The sequence below is a fragment of the Nannospalax galili genome, unplaced genomic scaffold (assembly GCF_000622305.1).
Source record: "Nannospalax galili isolate Female #2095 unplaced genomic scaffold, S.galili_v1.0 scaffold1272, whole genome shotgun sequence".
NCBI classification, from domain to species: domain Eukaryota; kingdom Metazoa; phylum Chordata; class Mammalia; order Rodentia; family Spalacidae; genus Nannospalax; species Nannospalax galili.
In genome coordinates, this window is record NW_008332402.1 from 1,073,365 (window position 1) to 1,092,438 (window position 19,074).

At 41.5% G+C, this 19,074-nt stretch overlaps 1 protein-coding gene across 7 annotated transcripts in view; it reads left to right on the top strand.

Moving 5' to 3' along the window:
- The window catches only part of Slc10a7 (solute carrier family 10 member 7), a 276,689-nt gene that overhangs the window by 33,169 nt on the left and 224,446 nt on the right, over window positions 1-19,074 (top strand). Inside the window, exons 5-6 of one of the 7 annotated variants that reach the window (XR_003848624.1) lie at window positions 8,874-8,968; window positions 9,800-9,933. The exons of 5 other annotated variants lie outside the window; for them this stretch is intronic. Coding sequence is in view for 1 of the 2 variants with exons in the window: in XM_029560812.1 (XP_029416672.1) it covers window positions 9,800-9,991 (192 nt within the window). In the remaining variant the exon portion in view is untranslated. Of the gene's footprint in view, window positions 1-8,873; window positions 8,969-9,799; window positions 10,194-19,074 lie in introns of those variants that run through there. One more of the 7 variants, XM_029560812.1, reaches the window with a different exon arrangement.

Genomic DNA, 19,074 nt, shown 5'->3' on the forward strand with positions numbered 1-19,074 from the left:
ACTATGTAGACCAGGCTGGCCTTGAATTCACAGAGATCTGCCTGCCTCTGCCTCCCCAGTGCTGGGATTAAATGTGTGTGCCACCATGCCCAGTCCCAAGTGTTGAATATTTTTAAAGTGCTTATTTACTCTCCATCCATATGTCTTCTTGGGCAAAATGCCTATTAAATCTTTTGCTCATTTTTTTAGTTGAATGAACATTGGAAATTCTACGTATTCTGATATAAAGCCCTTCATCATATATATATATATTATATGTATATATGGCTTGCCTTTTCATCTTTTTACCAGTGTCCTTTGAAGTTCCAGATGGCCTTAAAGACAGTAAAAGGTGCTTGGGTTCTGGATATATTTTGAAGGCACAACATATACTGATGAATCGTATATGGAAAGTGAGAGAAAATGCGTCAAAACTGATTCTAGGGTCTTTGGCTGCATGGTGGAAAGAAGGTATTGCTGATATGGAGAATATGTCTCTGTGAGAGCAATTTTGGGGGAATACCATCCTAGGGATGCTAGGCTATGATGGGATCCCTGAGAACTCTAAAATCTCAGCTAAACCTATACATTTATTCCTTGCTCATGGTACATGCCCCATGTGTGTTAGTGGGGAAAACTTTGGCCATCCTCAAGGATTACTAGTAGATTAGAGATGCTATCTGATTGGAACATTTGGATGGAACATAGAGAATTTTCAGTAGCAAGGAGGAGGGGAATGGGGATGGGGGGAGGAGAAGGAAGAGATTAGTCAGAGAATCACAAATGGAATCTTCACTCCCCAGGCTGGCAGTTGTACACATCACTTTTCACTGTTCAGAACAAGTCACACATTCTTACCAAGTGCTCAGTGCATTTCATTAGTCATCATAACAAGAGGGAGGACAGAGTGTAGACGTAGATGCAATAGAATGTGGATGGTGGTGCATGGTGCACATGGGAACTCTCTTTTCATGACTTTCTTAGTGGATTAGGAGTCAAGTTCAGCAGCTGAGAGTGATGCTGGGGTAGGTGGTATTAGTATTTGAGAAGTAAGTGTGCAGTTGCTCTTTAGATGAGTGGAATGGATTAACTTGACTATGGTAAGATTTCCAGACGGAACAGAGGACCCACTGAGATCCATAGAAACGCCTTTAATGTCAAGACAGCCATCTTGTTGCATGTTTTCTCTCAGCCCCAATTGGCTTTTCAGGATCAGAATAGAATTGTCAGATAGTTGGATTTAAGAAGTTTAAAATTCCTCCATTTTCTTAGCATGAATTTAAAGCATTTTATTCTTTTAAAGTATCTTTACGTTTTCATACCCCAATAGATATTTAAATTACCGTAGGTTGCATATTGATATTGAGGATTTTAGAAATATCAGGGTTGAGAAGGGCTTTTTTCTAAAACATAATGGTCTGTGACTTTAAATGTTTATAGCATCCAACTTCATGATTATCAAGCAGTTTTTAGACTTGGAGATTCATGATCTTACAAAAAGAATTTCAGAAATGAAATCTGTGGAGGCCAGTTTTATCTCCTCTTCTGATATGAAATCAATAGACCATTTCACATTGACACTAAATTATGAAAGAAAATGATCTACAAGTAATAATAGTAGATGGTTTTGTGTTTAACTTTTCCAAAAACCATGTTACTGGGTAATTAAAGGTAAGCTTTTATCAAACTCAATGTAAGATTAATCTTTTATGTAACATTGGAAAAAAAGTCTAAGGATGGGAAATCAACTATTGGTACATGTGAGTAAAAGATCCAAAAGCTATGTCCAGTGTTGGGTGGTGAAACCTGTGAATCCATCTTCTTGGACGCTTTGCCCTGCTTTGCATGTAAGTGGCTCAGTACTCAGATTGCAACTAGACTTATGTCTGGACCACTCACCACTTGAAAGCCAATGTTCACGTGAGACGAGTTGGTGAGAAGGAATCAGTTTTATTTAAGAGCTGGTAACTTGGGAGGACAAGGGACCTATATCAGTCTCTCAAAATTGCATCTTAGTGAACTCAAGCATGCAAAAGGCTTTTATAGAGAGGGAAAGGAGGAAGGCTGCATGCTGAGATGCTAAGGTGAATGTTGTCATCCATAGTGTCCGTTCTGTCCCATCCCTCCTTGTCCCAGCCCCACAGGACATTGGAATTGTCCTAATGGGACCAATTCCTGTATTTTCTGTATTTCCTTTTTTTTTTGGGGGGGGGTCTTTTCGAGACAGGATTTCCCTGTAGCCCTCGCTGGTCTGGAACTCGCTATGTAGACCAGGCTGGCCTCAAACTCACAGAGATCTGCCTGCCTCTGCATCCCTGCTGCTGGGATTAAAGGCATGCACCACCATGCCCGGCTTAATTCCTGTGTTTCTTTAGTCAGACAGATTATATTTTGTCAAATTAAACCTTATAGTAATCTACATGCTTTGTATTAGTTGCTGCATAAAACTAAACAGTATAGAGGGACAGTGCAGAGATCAACAGGTGATTAGGTTTTGTAAATCTGTAGATAGATTATTTAGCAGTTAACATTTTAACCATATACACTGGGCTTCTGTTTCAAATTTAAAATACCAGGTAAAAGAGAGGGGATATAATATTGCAGAATGATCAGGAAGGGAAAACAGCCTTTCAGAAACACAGAGGAAGGGAAAGGACAATGAGTCTGCCAAGAGCAGCTCCCTCAGCATGGCAGCGGCATCACCGGCACATCTCCTTGCAGCGCTGTTCTCGGCAGTGATGGTGACATGTAAGAAAACCTTTTCCTTCAGGGCTAACACGTTTACATTTAGTGTGTGTGCTTGTGTATTTTTGTTCTTTTTTTAAAATTTAATTAGTTTTTAAAAATTTTATGTGTATGCATGTATTGCCTGCATGTAGGTAAGTGCACCCGTGTCCAGCACTGCCCATGGAGGTCAGAAGAGGCTGTCAGATCCCCTGTCTGGGACTGGAGCTACCGACAGTTGTTAGCTGCCATGTGGGTGCTGGGATTCAAACCCGGGTCTTCTGCAAGAATAACCAGTGTTCTTAACCGCTGAGCCACCTCTCCATCCCTGTTTTTGTTAAGTATTAAAATTAAGGTTGTGTAGCACCTTCAATTTTAATGAATTGGAAATGTATACAGATATATCAGTGTATTTTATTTTTTAAATTTTTAAATTATTTTTATTTTATGAGTATGAGTATATTATCTGCATGTATGTTAAGTGCACCTTGTCATGCAGTGCCCAAGGAGGTCAGAAGAGGGCATTGGATTTCCCTGGAGTTGGAGTTACAGACGATTGTTAGCTGCCATGTGGGTCCTGGAAATTGAACCTCTGGGTCCTCTGCAAGAGCAGGCAGTACTCTTAACAGCTGAGCTATATCTCTAGTCCCAACAGCGCCATTTTAAATGATGCTTTTAGTTTTCAAAGTTTCTCACTGTGTAACCCTGGCTGGCCTGAAGCTTGCTATATAGACCTAGCTGGCCTCAAACTCAGAGATCTGCTTGCCTCTGCCTCCTGAGTGCTGGAATTAAAGGCGTATGCCGCCATGCCTGGTAAGTTATTAATTTTTAAAAGATTTTGTCATGGATTGAAAGAGTCGCATCCTTTTTAACTTGCAACTTGTACTTTGCTAAAAAGTGATGTGGGAATATCGGAGTGTCTTTGACAATGATGGAGTCTTTCTTGGGGAGCTAGGGTGCTGGAAAGGATGGTTTCCAGAGCTGCCCTGAGCCAGTGGCTTTTGGGTTCTTGTTTAGTGAATTCAGAGAATGAAATTCATGGACCACAGATGGTGAGTCAGATGGTGGACAATTTATTATAGGTTCGTAGGTGGGAATTTAAGAGGGAGAGAGCAGAGCTCCTATACAGCAGGAGACGTCCCAGGAAATAGGGCCTTTTTGTTTTTTGGGTTTTTTTGTCTTTTTGAGACAGGGTCTCCCTGTAGCCCCAGCCGTCCTGGAACTCAGTATGTAGACCAGGCTGGCCTTGAACTCACAGAGCTCCACCTGCCCCTGCCTCTCAAGTGCTGGGATTAAAGGCGTGCACCACCACGCCCAGCGAAATAGGGCCTTTTTAAAGGACTGATGACAGAACCTGGAGTAAGGCATGGTGAGGGCATAAGCTGGTCAGTCTAGTTGGCCTCTAGGTGTCCAGGTGTCTCCTCTCATCCAGTCACCTCCTCAGGAATAGCCATTAGGGAGAGATGCTCGAAGTAATTAGGAGATAACAAAGAAGTGGGAACCAGAGCTCTCTGTGGCATGTCTGGCCTGAGTTGCTGCTTTGGGATCCCACCCTGCTCTGTGGGAGTAACCTTATTCCCAGAAGTAACCTTACTACTTTTGCTAAAATTAAAAATGGTTTCTGTTTATGTAATGTAGCTTATTTTTGTTTCAGTAAACCAACTAGAACTTAAAATGGTTTTAAGTTGCAGAAGGAACTTAATGTATGTGCACTGCAGTCTGTTTACACTAGAATGTAATGTATATTGTAGGTAGTTAAGTTTGGGGAGTCAGTGAGTTCTGGGGATCCAAGTCAGGTTGTCAGGCTTGGTGGCAAGGGCCTTTACCCTCTAAGCCATTTCACTGGCTTATATAGTAGGTATTTAAAAGATACTCTTTAGGGTTGTATTTGACCATTTGTTTTGTGATACTTAAGTTTTAAACTTTATTTAAATGCTGGAAACATGGTTAAGTTCCTTTTTGTAATTGTTACTTATTCATTCCAGTATTTTAAGTATAATTCCTCAAAATTGCAAAATTGTAATAAACCGACACAGTTTAACCAACTGGTAGTGATGGTGGTTTCTGTATATGTCTGTGTGTGTCTCTGTCTATCTCTGTGTGTTTCTGTATGTCTGGTGAATTTACAGTTTCTTTTTTAATTATTAGAAAAAATAGTAAAGTTAGAGAGCTAATCTCATTGCCAAATAGAAGAAAATAGTACATATTTCATTATAATATGGGAGACAAGATAAATACTTATTCATTGCTGAAAAGGAAGAACATTTATTTAGTTGGAGTTCTGTTTCAATGTAAGATTCTGTGATTAAAAAAACATTTTTGATTTTCTTCCCTAGAAGCCTCTCAAAGGTTTTAAATCTATGAGGCTTGCTAAGAGAACATATTTAAATCTAAGTTACTTATGCTTTGTAGTAAGTACCATAGGGATTCCTTCTACAAAATAAATTTATTCTTTAAAAGAAGCTGGAAAATTATTCCCTTATATTGAGAGAGAGAGAGAGAGAGAGAGAGAGAGAGAGAGAGAGAGAGAGAGAGAGAGAGAGAGAAAGTTATATATGTTTTCCACACTGTTGTTACAAAGATACTTTATTCACTCTCACTTATGCTGGTGTTTAGTGAAAAAAATAAGAATGGCATCATTCAAGAAAAGATATACTATCTGCTTTTCTCTCCACATTTCTTCTTCTGGAGGCTGAGATCAAGAAGAATTCAACTAAAGACATTCTTCAAAAATGTGACGAGAGTGTGGGCCCTAACTCTTCGATGAAGTTGCAAAGCCAAGTAACTGCAATTTCGAGAGTCTAGTTTCAAAACAGACAGGAGAAAAATATAAATTAGGGTTCAAGAAGAACAAAGCAAAGTGAAGGAAAGAAAGGGAAAGCCCTGGGGCTCCTACCAGGGTGGGAAGGGTATCTAGCCAGGTCCAGGGTGACAACTCTGCTAAGCTCTGTTCCCTGTATTTAAGGCTGAGCCTGGTAGTTGGAACCATTGAGATTGGCCCCTTCACCACTAATAGCAGTGCTCTGGGTGCAGGCATGCCGTTTATAGGTTTGCTTCTGTTTATCTCTCAAGATGCATTCCTTGGATAGGTTGTGTGAGCACCACCTGGGTGATTAGAAAAGTGAACTGAAGTTCTTCCTGTCTCTTTGTCCATGGGCTTCAGATTTGAATGTCTGTCTGGTGGACAGGCCTCAACAATTCCCTTCCCTTTTTCAAAATATGAAATCCATTTTGCCTGCAAGCGTATATAACCTTGTGTTCACATTTCAAAGCGTCGTGAACACCTCTGTGCTCTTCATCCAGGTTCAGAAATAGAATCTGGTGTTTAAGATGTAAACAGCCACTTTACCTAAGACTTCATTTCTACCACAAGGAGGAAGGGGAATAAAGAAGTTCTTGTCACAGAGAGAAAAGCAATCTTTGTCTCGAATCTATTACAGAAGACATGCAACAGAAGACAGACTAACAAGAAAAAAGCATGACAAATTTGTTTAACCAAGTTTTACATGACATGGGGAAAGGAAGCTTCAAAAATGGGGAATCCAAAGACCCGGGGAAACTATTTTTGTGTCTGAAGCAGGAAGTGTGTAGTAATGAGGAATGTGACCAGATGTACAGGAATATGGCTCAGTGGGAATGAACGTGGCAGGGGCTTATCCAGATCTGCTTCCTCCCTCAGCTTGGTTTCAGTGTCTCTTTAAGAAGACTGTCTTTGACCCCCTTGTCCCCAGGTGTGGCACAGGATACCTGTCACATGTGGATCTTTAGGGGTCAAGGGGGGAGGTCAGTGCATGACCTTTCTAGTTTGTGTGCCCTGCTAGTGATGGAGGAGACAGGAGGCTGGAGACCTTGTTATTGAGTCCTTCCTGTCTCTTTGAGCTCAGTAACTGTACTGCCACAGCACCCCGTAGAGGGTATTGTGTTCTACATTCTTGGGGGGTGCTGTTCAGTGTCTCTAGGAGTACTATGTTGTGCATCCTTGGAGGTGTTGTGTTCAGTGTCCTTAGGGATATTGTGTTCAGCATCCTTGGAGGTACTTGGTTTAGTGTCCTTAAGAGGTACTGTGTTCAGCACTGTGCTTGCCTGTGAGAAACACCAGAACCTCTAATTCATGTCATAAAGTGTGTGAAAATAGGAGAAACAACAAAATCATTTTAGGTTGACTTTTTTCATTAAATGATTATTTTCTTTTCTTTAGTGTAGAAAGATCCCAAACATACCAAAGTGGATTGACTTTTACCCTGGTTAGGAATTTGGATTGTGTTTGGCTACCAGGAGGCATTAGGTTGTAGCCTTGACTAGAACAAAATTAAAACAGCGTGCTTCTTATTTATTTATTTATTCTATTTATTTATTTTTATTTTTTTGAGCTAGGGTCTCCCTGTAGCCCCAGCTGGCCTGGAACTTGCTATGTAGACCAGGCTGGCCTCAGTCTCGTAGACATCTGCCTGCCTCTGCCTCCCCAGTGCTGGGATTAAAGACATGTACTACCACACTGGGCTAACATGCATCTTTTTAAATAGAAACATAATTTAGGTTTGTATTTTAATTATATAGTTGAGGTTGAGTGACTTTAGACTCTTTTGATAGACAAGTTGAATTCCAAATACATTTAAAAAATTTTTTTGACTTGGGGTATAGAAGGCTGCATGTGTGCATGTGTGTGTGTGCATGGGTGAGTGTGTGTGTGTGTGTGTGTGTGTGTGTGTGTGTGTGTGTATTTAGTTCCATCAATGGGGTTTGGTGTCCAGATCTCTTCAAAGAAGATTCAAGGATGTCTCCTGAGCAAAGAACTTTATTACACGTGGTGAACTCTAAGTCATAGGCGAAGGTCATGACTGCCTGAGTGTATTTAAAAAGGGTTTTCTGTCTGCCTGGGAAGCAAATGAAGCCCTCATTACTAACTTTAAAAGTACTGCTTGGAGACTCTTTGCTAGAGGTGAAAGATCAAGATCATCACTGTCCAAATGGAGAGTGAAAGTTCAATTTCTGGCTTATCAGCGAGGCATGAAACACTTCAGGGTTATTTTGCATTATCAGTGGGGAGTTGGTCTTGCTAATCCAATGCATGAAGATAAGGTTCATTGAAACATTTATAAAGGCAGTTAGAGCAGATCTGATCAGCTGAGGGAGGACTTGGAGTGAGAAGGAAGCCTACCTGTCAGTCACTGTCTCTCTTCAGCAATCACTCTTAGCCATTCTAGTCCTCCCTCTCTTCTGTTCAAGGGGGTGCCTGTGCTTTTGTGGGTGGTGGGAGGTTAATGGCCTCCGGGAGGAATCTAGCCGCTGGAAAGGCTGTCGATGCTGGGCCTTCTTGCAAGCCAGCAGCTCTTATCAGCTTCCAGCCTCTTGCACTCACTGGGAAGTAACAGTTTTCCCTGTAGACAGATAAGAGCAGCAATAGCAGTGTCAAGAAATTGTGTCCTTCCCTTCCTTCTGCACCTTTAGCTCAGCCTCACCTCTACCTGGACCCGGGTTCTTAGGAGCACTAGACAGAGCTGGCTGGGTTTAATTTTAAGCTGCTAAAATCTGGTTGAAGCATACTTTGATTTCTCGAGATTTTTGTCTGTAGTTCAGTCTGTTCTCACTGAGCTGCAGCACCTTCACTTTATTCTCCATTTCTACAAGAGTCCCTACGTTCAGAGCCAAGCCTCAGTTCTCGTCTGTGACTTAAGTCTTTGACACCGTGGCTGGCTACTTCCTTTCTTCCTTCTGCTTCTCCGACTCTGTTCTCTCCTCATTTTTTCTTTCATGTCTTGTCACTCATGTCATATCTTTTCTTCCTGTCTTGCTTCTTTCCCACCCCAATGGGAATATATTTCAGAGACCTGTTCTTGAAACGTGTTGTTCATCTCTGCCAGATTCCTATTTCTGAGTCCTCCTCTGTAGCTGGAGCATGTGACTTGCACCTTTGGGTTGAGCTATGCCTCAGATTAGGACTGTTCGATCTTCAGCGAGAAGTATTTAAATGACTTCGGCTTGGCACGCCGTGGCCTGGTGGTACCACTTCGCTGCATTCCACCTGTGCTTGAATATAGGATGCCCTTGCCTGGGAATTGAGCATGTGTTCAATTCCTGTTTTATCATCCTCACCCGCTGGTTTCAGTAAGCCCTGCACCTCTCTGGCCCTTGGTTCTTCTTCTAAGGAGAATTGTATGCTTATTTCATAGGACTGTTTACAAGGAACTCATCGATTTGTATGAGGGACTGTTTGCAAATTGTGAGGGAGCTTTAAGCTGGCATCAGTTTTATCAACAAGGCTGAGGTTTGTCACCCATGAAAGTTACTTGGATTTGAGTCTTTATCTTCTCTCTCTCTTTCCATCCCTCTCTCCATCCCTCCATTTCTAGACAGGGTGTTGATATGTTGCCTTTGGCCTGGAACTCACTCTGTAGTTCAGGCTGATGTCTAACTCATGATCTTCCTGTTTCAGCCTCCTGAGTGCTAGGATTACAGGAATGTATCACTATGCTCAGCTTTATTACTTAATAATTGCATTCTTTTAAATTTATTCATTCACTTCATTCATTAAGAAAATATGTGTTGAGAAGCTGGAGAGATGGCTCAGCGGTTAAGAGCATTGGCTTCTCTTGAAGAGGACCAGGATTCAGTTCCCAGCACACACATGGTGGCTAACAGTCTGTAATTCCAGATCCAGGGTATCTGATGCCCTCTTCTGACAGGCAATACACTCATACACATAAAACTAAAAATTAATTAATTAAAATAAAAAATAAAAGACGCAACCTGGTGTCTTCAGAAAGCAACCAAGTTTATTTAAAGGGGCATTTCTGGAGGTTGTAGCATGAACGCTTGGATCCAAACTTACGATCTTAATATATTGAGGCTGAGCTGTGTTTTAATCACGTGTCAAGGTATCGAACTTGCGTGCCCTGTATTTAGTATTTAGTGATTTTTATTTTTAAACAGCTCCCATTTCTTGAGGCTGAATTTCCCCAAATCTAGCTGCCCTGTGCAGTTCCCCTCCTCCTCTGTCCCTCTCTCTGCTCTCCCTCTGCCTTCCCCTCTCCTCCTTCTTTCCTGGCATTTTGGAAAAACACAAGCTAATTTATGCTGTTTCTTTTGTGAACCACAGCTTGAAGAACGCTACCCGCTACCCGCAGTGCTACTATCCATATTGCCTCTGGAGTCAGCAGCTTTGATCCTTTGCATAGGATCCCTGCTCAGGGGATTCTTGACTTCCTGTGGTTGGCAGTTCCTCAGGTGCTGGCCTTTTGGAGACGTTGTTTGTGGCTTGCATTCAGCTTCCTTCGCCTGTCTGTCCTGATAGTGGTCAAGGCTGAGTTCCCTGTTAGGAAGACTTCGTGAATGCTGACTCCCAATTAATCTTCTTCCTTCCACAGTAGAGTTTTTACTTCTGTTGCCCTCACCCCAATAAGATACTTTAACACTGGAACTTATTTTGTTTGTATCCCTTTAAAACTGCATGAGAGTCTTTATAATAAAAGCTTAAAGCAGAATTCAAGGAAGCCAGAGAATAACTGTTTCCTTTTATTCTTATCTTGATCCTACACAGCTGCTCAGACAATGATGACATCACTGTGTCCTGTCTGTCTCACAAGGGTCTTTTCATATAGTTACTGTGGGGGCTGGAGAGCTGGCTCAGCATTTAAGAGCACTGGCTACTCTTGCAGAGAACTCAGGTTCCTATCCCAGCACCCACATAATGTCTAACAACTGCAGTAACTCCAGTTCCAGGGGATCTGATGCCCTCTTCTGACTTCCATGGGTAGTATACAACATGACTCTACTTACATACATGCAGCCAGTACACATAAAATAAAAATAATAAATAGTAAAAAAAAAAAAAAAAAAACCCGGGGGACAAGCAAATTCCCTGAACACAAAAAAATGCGGCCAGTAAACAAAAAAAAAAAAAAAAAAAAAGAAAAAAAAAAAAAACATGACAGGTTGATACACCTTAACTTTCATTTGAGTTTGCAGTAAGTTCTTTGTCAAAAGAGCCTATCATAAATATTCATTGTGGGGCTGACAAGATGGTTCAGTGGGTAAAGGTGGTTGCTACCCGACCTGATGACCTGCGTTCAATCCCAGAACCCACGTGTGGAAGGAGAGAACTGTCTTCTACAAGTTGTATACTGATCTCCATGAGTATGCTGTGGCATGTGTGTGCCCACACACATACACGTACATATATACCCACACAAAATAAATGAATGTAGTAAAATTATTTTAAAACCGAATAAAGACTCATTGCATATTTACAAGGGAATTGTTGGCATACATTTATTCTTTTTCATTTCTCTAAACTTTGATATTTCTAGTTCCATAATGATTATTTATCACTTATCTGTTGTGTGTTTGCATGCTTATTGATAAAGATGGCACATAGTCACATTTTGATGAGAGATAAATGAGAGATAGCATAATAATGAAAAATCTACCCTGCTCAGGAGGTCTTTAAAGAGATGTACATTATGTTGGTTTTATTTTTGTCTTAATAACAAAAAAAAATAGAATTTTTGTTGGGGGGGAATTAGATAAATTTCCTAAATTTTTTTTTTTTTTAAATTTCAAATATATTTGAAAATATAACATAAAGTGAAAACAGAGCCTGATTTAAGAAGTAAGTTTTCGGGGCTGGAGAGGTGGCTCAGCGGTTAAGAGCACTGATTATTCTTGCAGAAGACCCAGGTTCGAATCCCAGCACCCACATGGCAGCTAACAACTGTCTGTAACTCCAGTCCCAGGGGATCCGACGGCCTCTTCTGACCTCTGTGGGCATTGCACGACATGGGTGCACTGACCTGCTTGTAGGCAATACACGCATACACATAAAATTAAAAAAAAAGTAAATTAAAAAAATTAAAGAAGTAAGTTTTCCTCTGGTTGATGAAGCTTTACAGCTCCAGGTCCAGTTCATTATAAATTGATTATTAAGAGAAATGAAAAAAGGAAGTTGAATTAAAAGCATCAAATAAGGGCACCTGATTGGGCACAGCCTAATGTTGAGGTTTACCCAGCGGCTTAGAGATGTAAGGTGATGCTGGCATGTTTCAGAGTGCTGCCAGGTACTGAAGTAACTCAGGACTGCTGTGACGCACAATTCCAGGAGGCTTTCGTAACTTCCGTAGACAGTTTCCCTGGACCTTAACAAGGTGCTAACCTGGTAGATGAATGCAATCGCAGTTAGTCCTTGGAAGTCACAGACTAGGTAGTGCTTGCTCTATGCCAGTGCTTGTTTTCAATGGCTGATATCATGAGTTCCTTTAGTCCACAGAACAGTCTCTTAAGATAGGTACTGTGATTGTCTCCATTTTACAGATGAGAAAACTGACAGAGATGAAGAAAATTGCCCAGGGTTGTGGAGCTCAAGAAAGGGAAGTGCTGGATATAAACCTCCATTCCTTGGCATCAGTGTCTGTGGCTCCATAGCTTATCTTGCCTCTTGTCTAGCACTCGCAGTAGGACAGGGAAACAGAATGCTCAGACATGGCATAGTGCCTGAGCCATCTTAGTGGGAAAAATAAAGGTTGCCCCATGAGGAGACCAAAAAAGGCCATGGTAAAAACTGACCCCTAAGAAGTTGTAGACTGGGTATTCTTCCTGACTGGTGGCCTTCTTTCAGAAAGTATTCTTCTTTGTCCCACCAGGGTCCTCTGCTTCTTACTTCTTCAAGGCATCTTTAGCACAACCTCCTGTGAAGGCCTGGGTATCTTGCTGAAGCTCTTGTCAAGGGAGGGATGAGCATTCCTTATTCACATTTGTAGTCTCAGGACCTAGTATGTAGGGGCACAGTAAATCACCTTCACATACATGAATTTATGGATATTTGTTCAAATAAATGAATATTTTGGAAGATTTTGTTTTAAAGATTTCTATTTATGTATATGTGCATGTATCTGTGAGAGCATATGTCATGTGAGTGTGGGTTCCTGCAGAGGCCAGAAGAGGGCATCTGATTCCTTGGAACTAGCGTTACAGGCAGTTTTACATGTCTAATGTGGGTGCTGGGAACCAAATTCAGGACCCCTGGAAGACAGTGATCATTCTTGACCATTGAAGCATCTCTCCAGCTCTGGAAGAAAAATGTAAAATCCAGCCATATAGGTACCTTGATTTAAATATGTAATAGTAAGACAATAATTCATATTCATTTATCTTTGACCTATGTTAAAAATTTATAGAAAAATCAGTATACTGATACTTGTTGAATTAGTTACTTTTTGGTTGCTGTGATAAAACACTACAAAGGAAGAGTTTATTTGATTTATGGTTCCAGTGGGATAAGAGTCCATCATGGTGGGAGACATGGCAGGAGGCAGCCAGCCGAGCAGAAAGCCAAGCTCTCATATCTTCAAGCAGAAACAGAAAATTGAGAGAGAAACTGGAAATGGGAAATGGCCACCAACTCTCAGAGCCCAACCCCAGTGATATCTCCTCCAGCATGGCCAACCCCCCCAAAGATTCTGTGACCCTCCCCAAAGTTCCATGACCTTCCCCAAACAGCACCACCAAATGGGGACTAAGTATTCAAATATTTCAGCCTGTAGGGGACATTCCTCATTCAAATCACCACATTCCACTCCCTTGTACCTGGTATTTGCTAATTTTATGTTGATGTGATAAACTCCATGACCTAGGCAACTTATAGAAGGAAGAGTTTATTTGGCATAACTGGCTCCAGAGGGATAAGTCCATCATGGCAGGAGAGGATGGCAGCAGGCAGCATGGGCAGAAAGCTGAGTGCTCACATCTAGCAGACACAGGAACCAGAGAGAGAAACTGGACATGAGCAAGGCTAACACCCACCCCCAGTGATGTGCTTCCTCCAGCAAGGCCACACGTCCTAAACTTCCCCAAACAGTGCCACCACCTGGGGCCAAGTGTTCATATACTTGAGCCCATGGGGGACATTCCTTCTTTAAACCGCCACACTTGGCTTCATCTTACAGTGGTTTTTCCCATTTGCTCCTACCTGTTCCACTTTGTCTACACACAGGTAGCCACATCTTTGTGGTGGGAAATACCCTAAGAGCTGGCCTCATATCTGTAAGGAAGCAGTTCTTTGAATGCTTAGAAGAAAATGGAAGATTTCTGTAGTTGATAGAACCTAGAGAGGAGTAAATAACATCTGAGTTAGTTGTGCATTTTCAAACCTATTAAATGATGAAAGGCACACAATTTTAGTAGCTGAATGGACCTTCTAATCTATCTGCTTCCCTTTGTAATTTTGGATGGCCTTAAACCTTAAGTCAAAATCTTCTGTGGGAAAAATGATTTGGACATTAGAAAACATTAATAGCTACTGTTACTTTTCTTTTTTTAAATATTTTTTAAAGTATAATTAAATTTAAAAAATTTTATGTGTATGAATGTATTGGCTACATGTATGTAAGTGCACCTGTGCTTTGTGATGCCACAGTCCAATCCCCTGGAACTGAAGTTATGGACAGTTGTTAGCTGCCATGTGGGTGCTGGGAACCAAACCCTGGTCCCCTGCAAGAGCATCCAGTGCTCTTAACCACTGAGCCATCTTTCCAGTCCCTTTTTTTTTTTTTTTTAAAGAGCAAAACAAACCAAAACAGGACCTCACTGGCTTAGAACTCACTGTATCGCCCCGGCTGACATTGACCATGAACTTGAGATCCTCTTCCCTCAGGTTCCTAAGTGCTAGGATTATAGGCTTTTGCTACCACACATAGCTGATAAATTTTATTCATTTTTTAAATGGGTGATGAAGTTGATGTTCTTTTTCTTATTTAAAAATAAATGGTGATTCCTCTGAGTACCCACGCCAGGTAGCTCACACAGTCTACCTGCAAATCCAGTTCCAGGAGATTTGACATCTTCATCTGACCTCTGTAGACAGGCACACATCTGCAGTACATTCACACAGACATCCATATACACATAAATAGAAATTAAAGAAAAAAAATCTTTAAAAAAGACCTGGAAAGATGGCTTAGTGGTTAAGAGTACTTACTGATCTTGTAGAGGACAAGGGTTCAGTTCCCAGCACTCACATGGTGGCTCACAACTGTTTGTAGCTCCAGTACCGGGGGTCCAACACCCTCTTCTGGCCTCCACAGGCACCAGGCATGCACATGATGCACTTACATACATACATTGAGGCAAACACTCATGCATATAAAATAAAAATAAATGAATCTTTAAAAATTGGTGATTACGGGGGCTGGAGAGATGGTTCAGCAGTTGAGAGCACTGGTTGTTCTTGCAGAAGACCGGATTTGAATCCCAGCACCCACATGGTAGCTAACAATTGTCTGTAACTCCAGTTCCAGGGGATCTGACAGCCTCTTTTGTCCTCCAAGGGCATTGCACCATACAGGTGCACTTACCTACATGCAGGCAATACACACAAAATAAATAAAATGTGAAAAAAAGTTTAAAATGGTTATTACTCTTTGGAAGCTTCAGCCTATTTAGGATTAAAAAATATAAGAAAACTTCTTTAGGTCATTCATTGTGGCAAAAACATTTTACAGGATTGTGCATGCTTTGTGAAGTGCTCCTATCTGTAATTTCTCTTCCCGATAATTGGATGATAGCATATTTGTGTATGGTGTGATAGTATATTTGTGTATGGTGTGATAGCATATTTGTGTATGGTATGATAGTATATTGTGTATGGTGTGATAGCATATTTGTGTATGGTGTGATAGTATATTTGTGTATGGTATGATAGCATATTTGTGTATGGTGTGAGTATATTTGTGTATGGTGTGATAGTATATTGTGTATGGTGTGATAGCATATTTGTGTATGGTGTGATAACATATTTGTGTATGGTATGATAGTATATTGTGTATGGTGTGATAGCATATTTGTGTATGGTGTGATAGTATATTTGTGTATGGTATGATAGCATATTTGTGTATGGTGTGAGTATATTTGTGTATGGTGTGATAGTATATTTGTATATGGTGTGATAGCATATTTGTGTATGGTGTCCTCATGCTGATTTCTAGCTGGGCAGATTAGGGTGGAAAGGTGAGGTAACATGTCTCGGGTCCCACAGCCGAGATGTCCTGACTTCTTCAGGATATTCCACCCTGTTTACATTACCCTAAATCAGCAAAACTCCAGAAATCGGCCACATAAGATCCCAGTCTTATATTGGTTCCTTGTTAAAAGTGGATGACTTGATATCAGTCTGAGAGATGGACATCAGTGTGTATTAAAACAAATTGCGAGTGTTTGTAATTACTAAGGAATGAGTTAACATTCTGCCCAGCGTGAATGAGTGAGACTGATCTGGAAGAGGAGTCCTGGGCCTGCAGAGGTCTCTGGAGCTGAGTGAGGCCCACAGCTTGGAAAAGTGGTTCTTGTGAGAAGTTCCAGGTTCTCTCCCAATGGTTAGGGCATTCTTAGAAGGCTTCTCCTGCAGGGTCAAGATAACAAACTTTTTGGAAGATTTAAGAGGATGGGTCAGATAGAGGGAGTATGCTAGAAATCCTGTCCGGTGGCCTGTTCGTTGGAATAGCTCAGCCTCTGTGGGGAACAGATGAACAGACTGGCTCAGGAAACTTGCAGTTCAGACAACAATTGAACTGAAAAGTTGCTTCCATATGGTTGCCTTGCTGAGCCCCATAGATACAGTTGTCTGACTAGGTGGTATGAGTGGTCGGGACACATGGCCGGGTGTCCTGCATCGTGGCAGTGAGAGAGCTGAAGGCAGAGGCAGAGTTGCCATGTCTGTCTCAGTGACTCCCATTCCATACAGGGTGAGAAGCTGAAAGCAAAGCTAAGATTTCCTTCCATACCTCAAACGTGAGGGGACTTCTGGTCTGAGTTTGTTTTGGTTCCAGAGGTCCAAACTCTACCAGGAAGCCAATCCCACCCAGGATCATACCCCAAATATATATTGTTGTATCAAATATTAGAAATGGTATCTGAAACTGTAAGATATCATGCGTATATTTTTTTCTTTAAATATTACTTAAATAAAGGGAAAAAAGTGTAGCGTTAGAAACCCCATTAGTACACACCTACCTTCCCCTGTACCACTGTATTAGTTAGATTATAAGATATTCCTGAAAAAAATATACATACATATCTTAATGTAATCATGTCAAATGATCACATCAACATTATGAACATATGCTGCAGATTACAAAACTTTCTAGGCTATTGCTAATTGCCATTAGAAGACTGGCTCATAAAAGAATTGTGATTGGAGAATCTATTGTATGTCGTTAATTGGCAATAAATTAATCATTGCTCTCTTGGCAGCCTGTTTGAATGATCTGCAGTTTCATTGTCCTGCTGGTGCATTATTACTTCGAGGACAAGGAATTCAATGCGATATTCTCCCGTTGCTGTAGAAAATTATGGCTTTACCATGATAGCTGAGGGAAAATTTGCAATTGTCTCTTAGACTAAGTTGCTTTACATGGTTCTTTTACCCATAAGCCTGGGAAGAAAGCATGTAGAGAGGCTGCCTGATTTTTTTTTTTTTTAAAGTCTTCATTTATTTATTTACTTTTTTAGGCAGGGTCTCTCTCTCTCTGCAGCCTTGGCTGGCCTGAATTCACTAAGTAGGCCAGGCTGGCCTCAATCTCACAGAGATCCTCCTGCCTCTGCCTCCTGAGTGCTGAGATTAAAGGTGTGCGCCACCATGCCTGGCTGTCTTTGTATTTTTAAAATTTATAATTTTAAGCCAGGTATGGTGGCTCACACTTGAAATCCTCCTTTGGTAGGCTGAGGCAAGAAGATTGCCATGAATTTCAGGGTTAGCCTGGGTTATGGAAGAAGACTGTTTCAAGAAACAAATAATTAAAAAGTTTGTACCTCTACCTTCTGAGTCTCTTCTATTTTTCTGTCTCTTTTCTTACCCCCTCTCCTTTCCAAACTTGGCTTTACCCCACTTTTCTGGTGACCGAAACTTTTTATTTTGTTCAGTGTGTGTGTGTGTGTGTGTGTGTGTGTGTGTGTGTGTGTATACACATATGCCACAGCACACATGTGGAGGTCAAAGGACAATTTGCAAGAATCATTTCACTCGTTCCACTGCAGGTCCAGGAATTGGAAGCACTTTTACCCACCAAGTCACCTTGCCAGCCCTCTGGCCCTTTTATTTCCTCCACTAACCAGGTCTTAACCAGGCTAGACTTTTTAGAAGGACCCTGCATAACTCCTGGTACCTTTGCTGTTGCCATCCTTTTTACTGTCTTTGCAGTCCTCCGGGCATAATCATTTAAACCAAAGTGGGGCTTCCCTGAGATGTCCAGGTTCTGATCCTGGACTTCTGATGACTTCTGATTCCTGGTACAATCTTCTTCCAGAAGCTGCCATGCTTAGGCAGCCTGCTCAAGCCATAGTACTCTCTGAAGGCCACATAGGAGAGGAGACCCCCTTGAACATTGGCACCGCACATGGTGTACATCGCAGGTGTTCCCAGCATCCACCAAGACTTCCCAAGTCATGCTGCTTCGGCACTGAGGTGTTAGGAGGCTGTGTTCAGGCTGCCCTGCTGTGACCACAGTGTCTGCTCCAAAACTTGCTGCAGCTGTCTTGTCCCTTTGGGACTTTCTGTTAGGTGACCACTTATTTTTTTGAGGGTTTCCAAAGTCCTCCCAAAATGAATCACTGCAGTTTTGTTTTTTTTTTGTATGCTCTAAGGAGTAGGATGATCAGCCAAGAGGGAATTAATCTATGTCTATAACCTAAAGATCTCAAGAGGTTGGGGAGATGGCTCAGTGGTTGTTAAAGTGTTTGCCATCCAAGTAGGAGGACTGGAGTTCAGATTCCTAGAATCCACATAAATGCTGAGTAGGTTTAGTGACCTGTAATCCCCACGCTTGAAAGGTGGAGACAGGGAATCCCTAGAGCTAGGCTGGCTAGTCAGACTAGTCATATCAGTGAGCTCTGGGTTCAATCGAGAGACTCAGCCTCAGTGATAAGGTTGAGAGTGATAGAGGAAGACACCTACTACAGACTCCTGATGTCACCCTTAGCCTCCATAGACATGTGCACACATATGCAGGTGCCCCTGCTCTCATATACATGTGCCCACACATGGAAACATACATACACACTCATGCACCTTCCCTTCCACTCAAAAATTTCTAGACATAGTCAAATGAAATCTTAATTTCCCCCCTGGGTTGTTCTGTTCATTAATCTGGGGAAATGGTTTGGTTGGTGTAATTTTTACTCATTGCTTTTTCTTTTCTTTTTTTAAATAAATATTTTTATTTTTATTTTATGTGTATGAGTGTATTGCCTGCATGTAAGTAAGTGCACCCATGTCGTGCAATGCCCACGGAGGACAGAACAGGCCATCAGATCCCCTGGAACTGGAGTTACAGACAGTTGTTAGCTGCCATGTGGGTGCTGGGATTCGAACCTGGGTCTTCTGCAAGA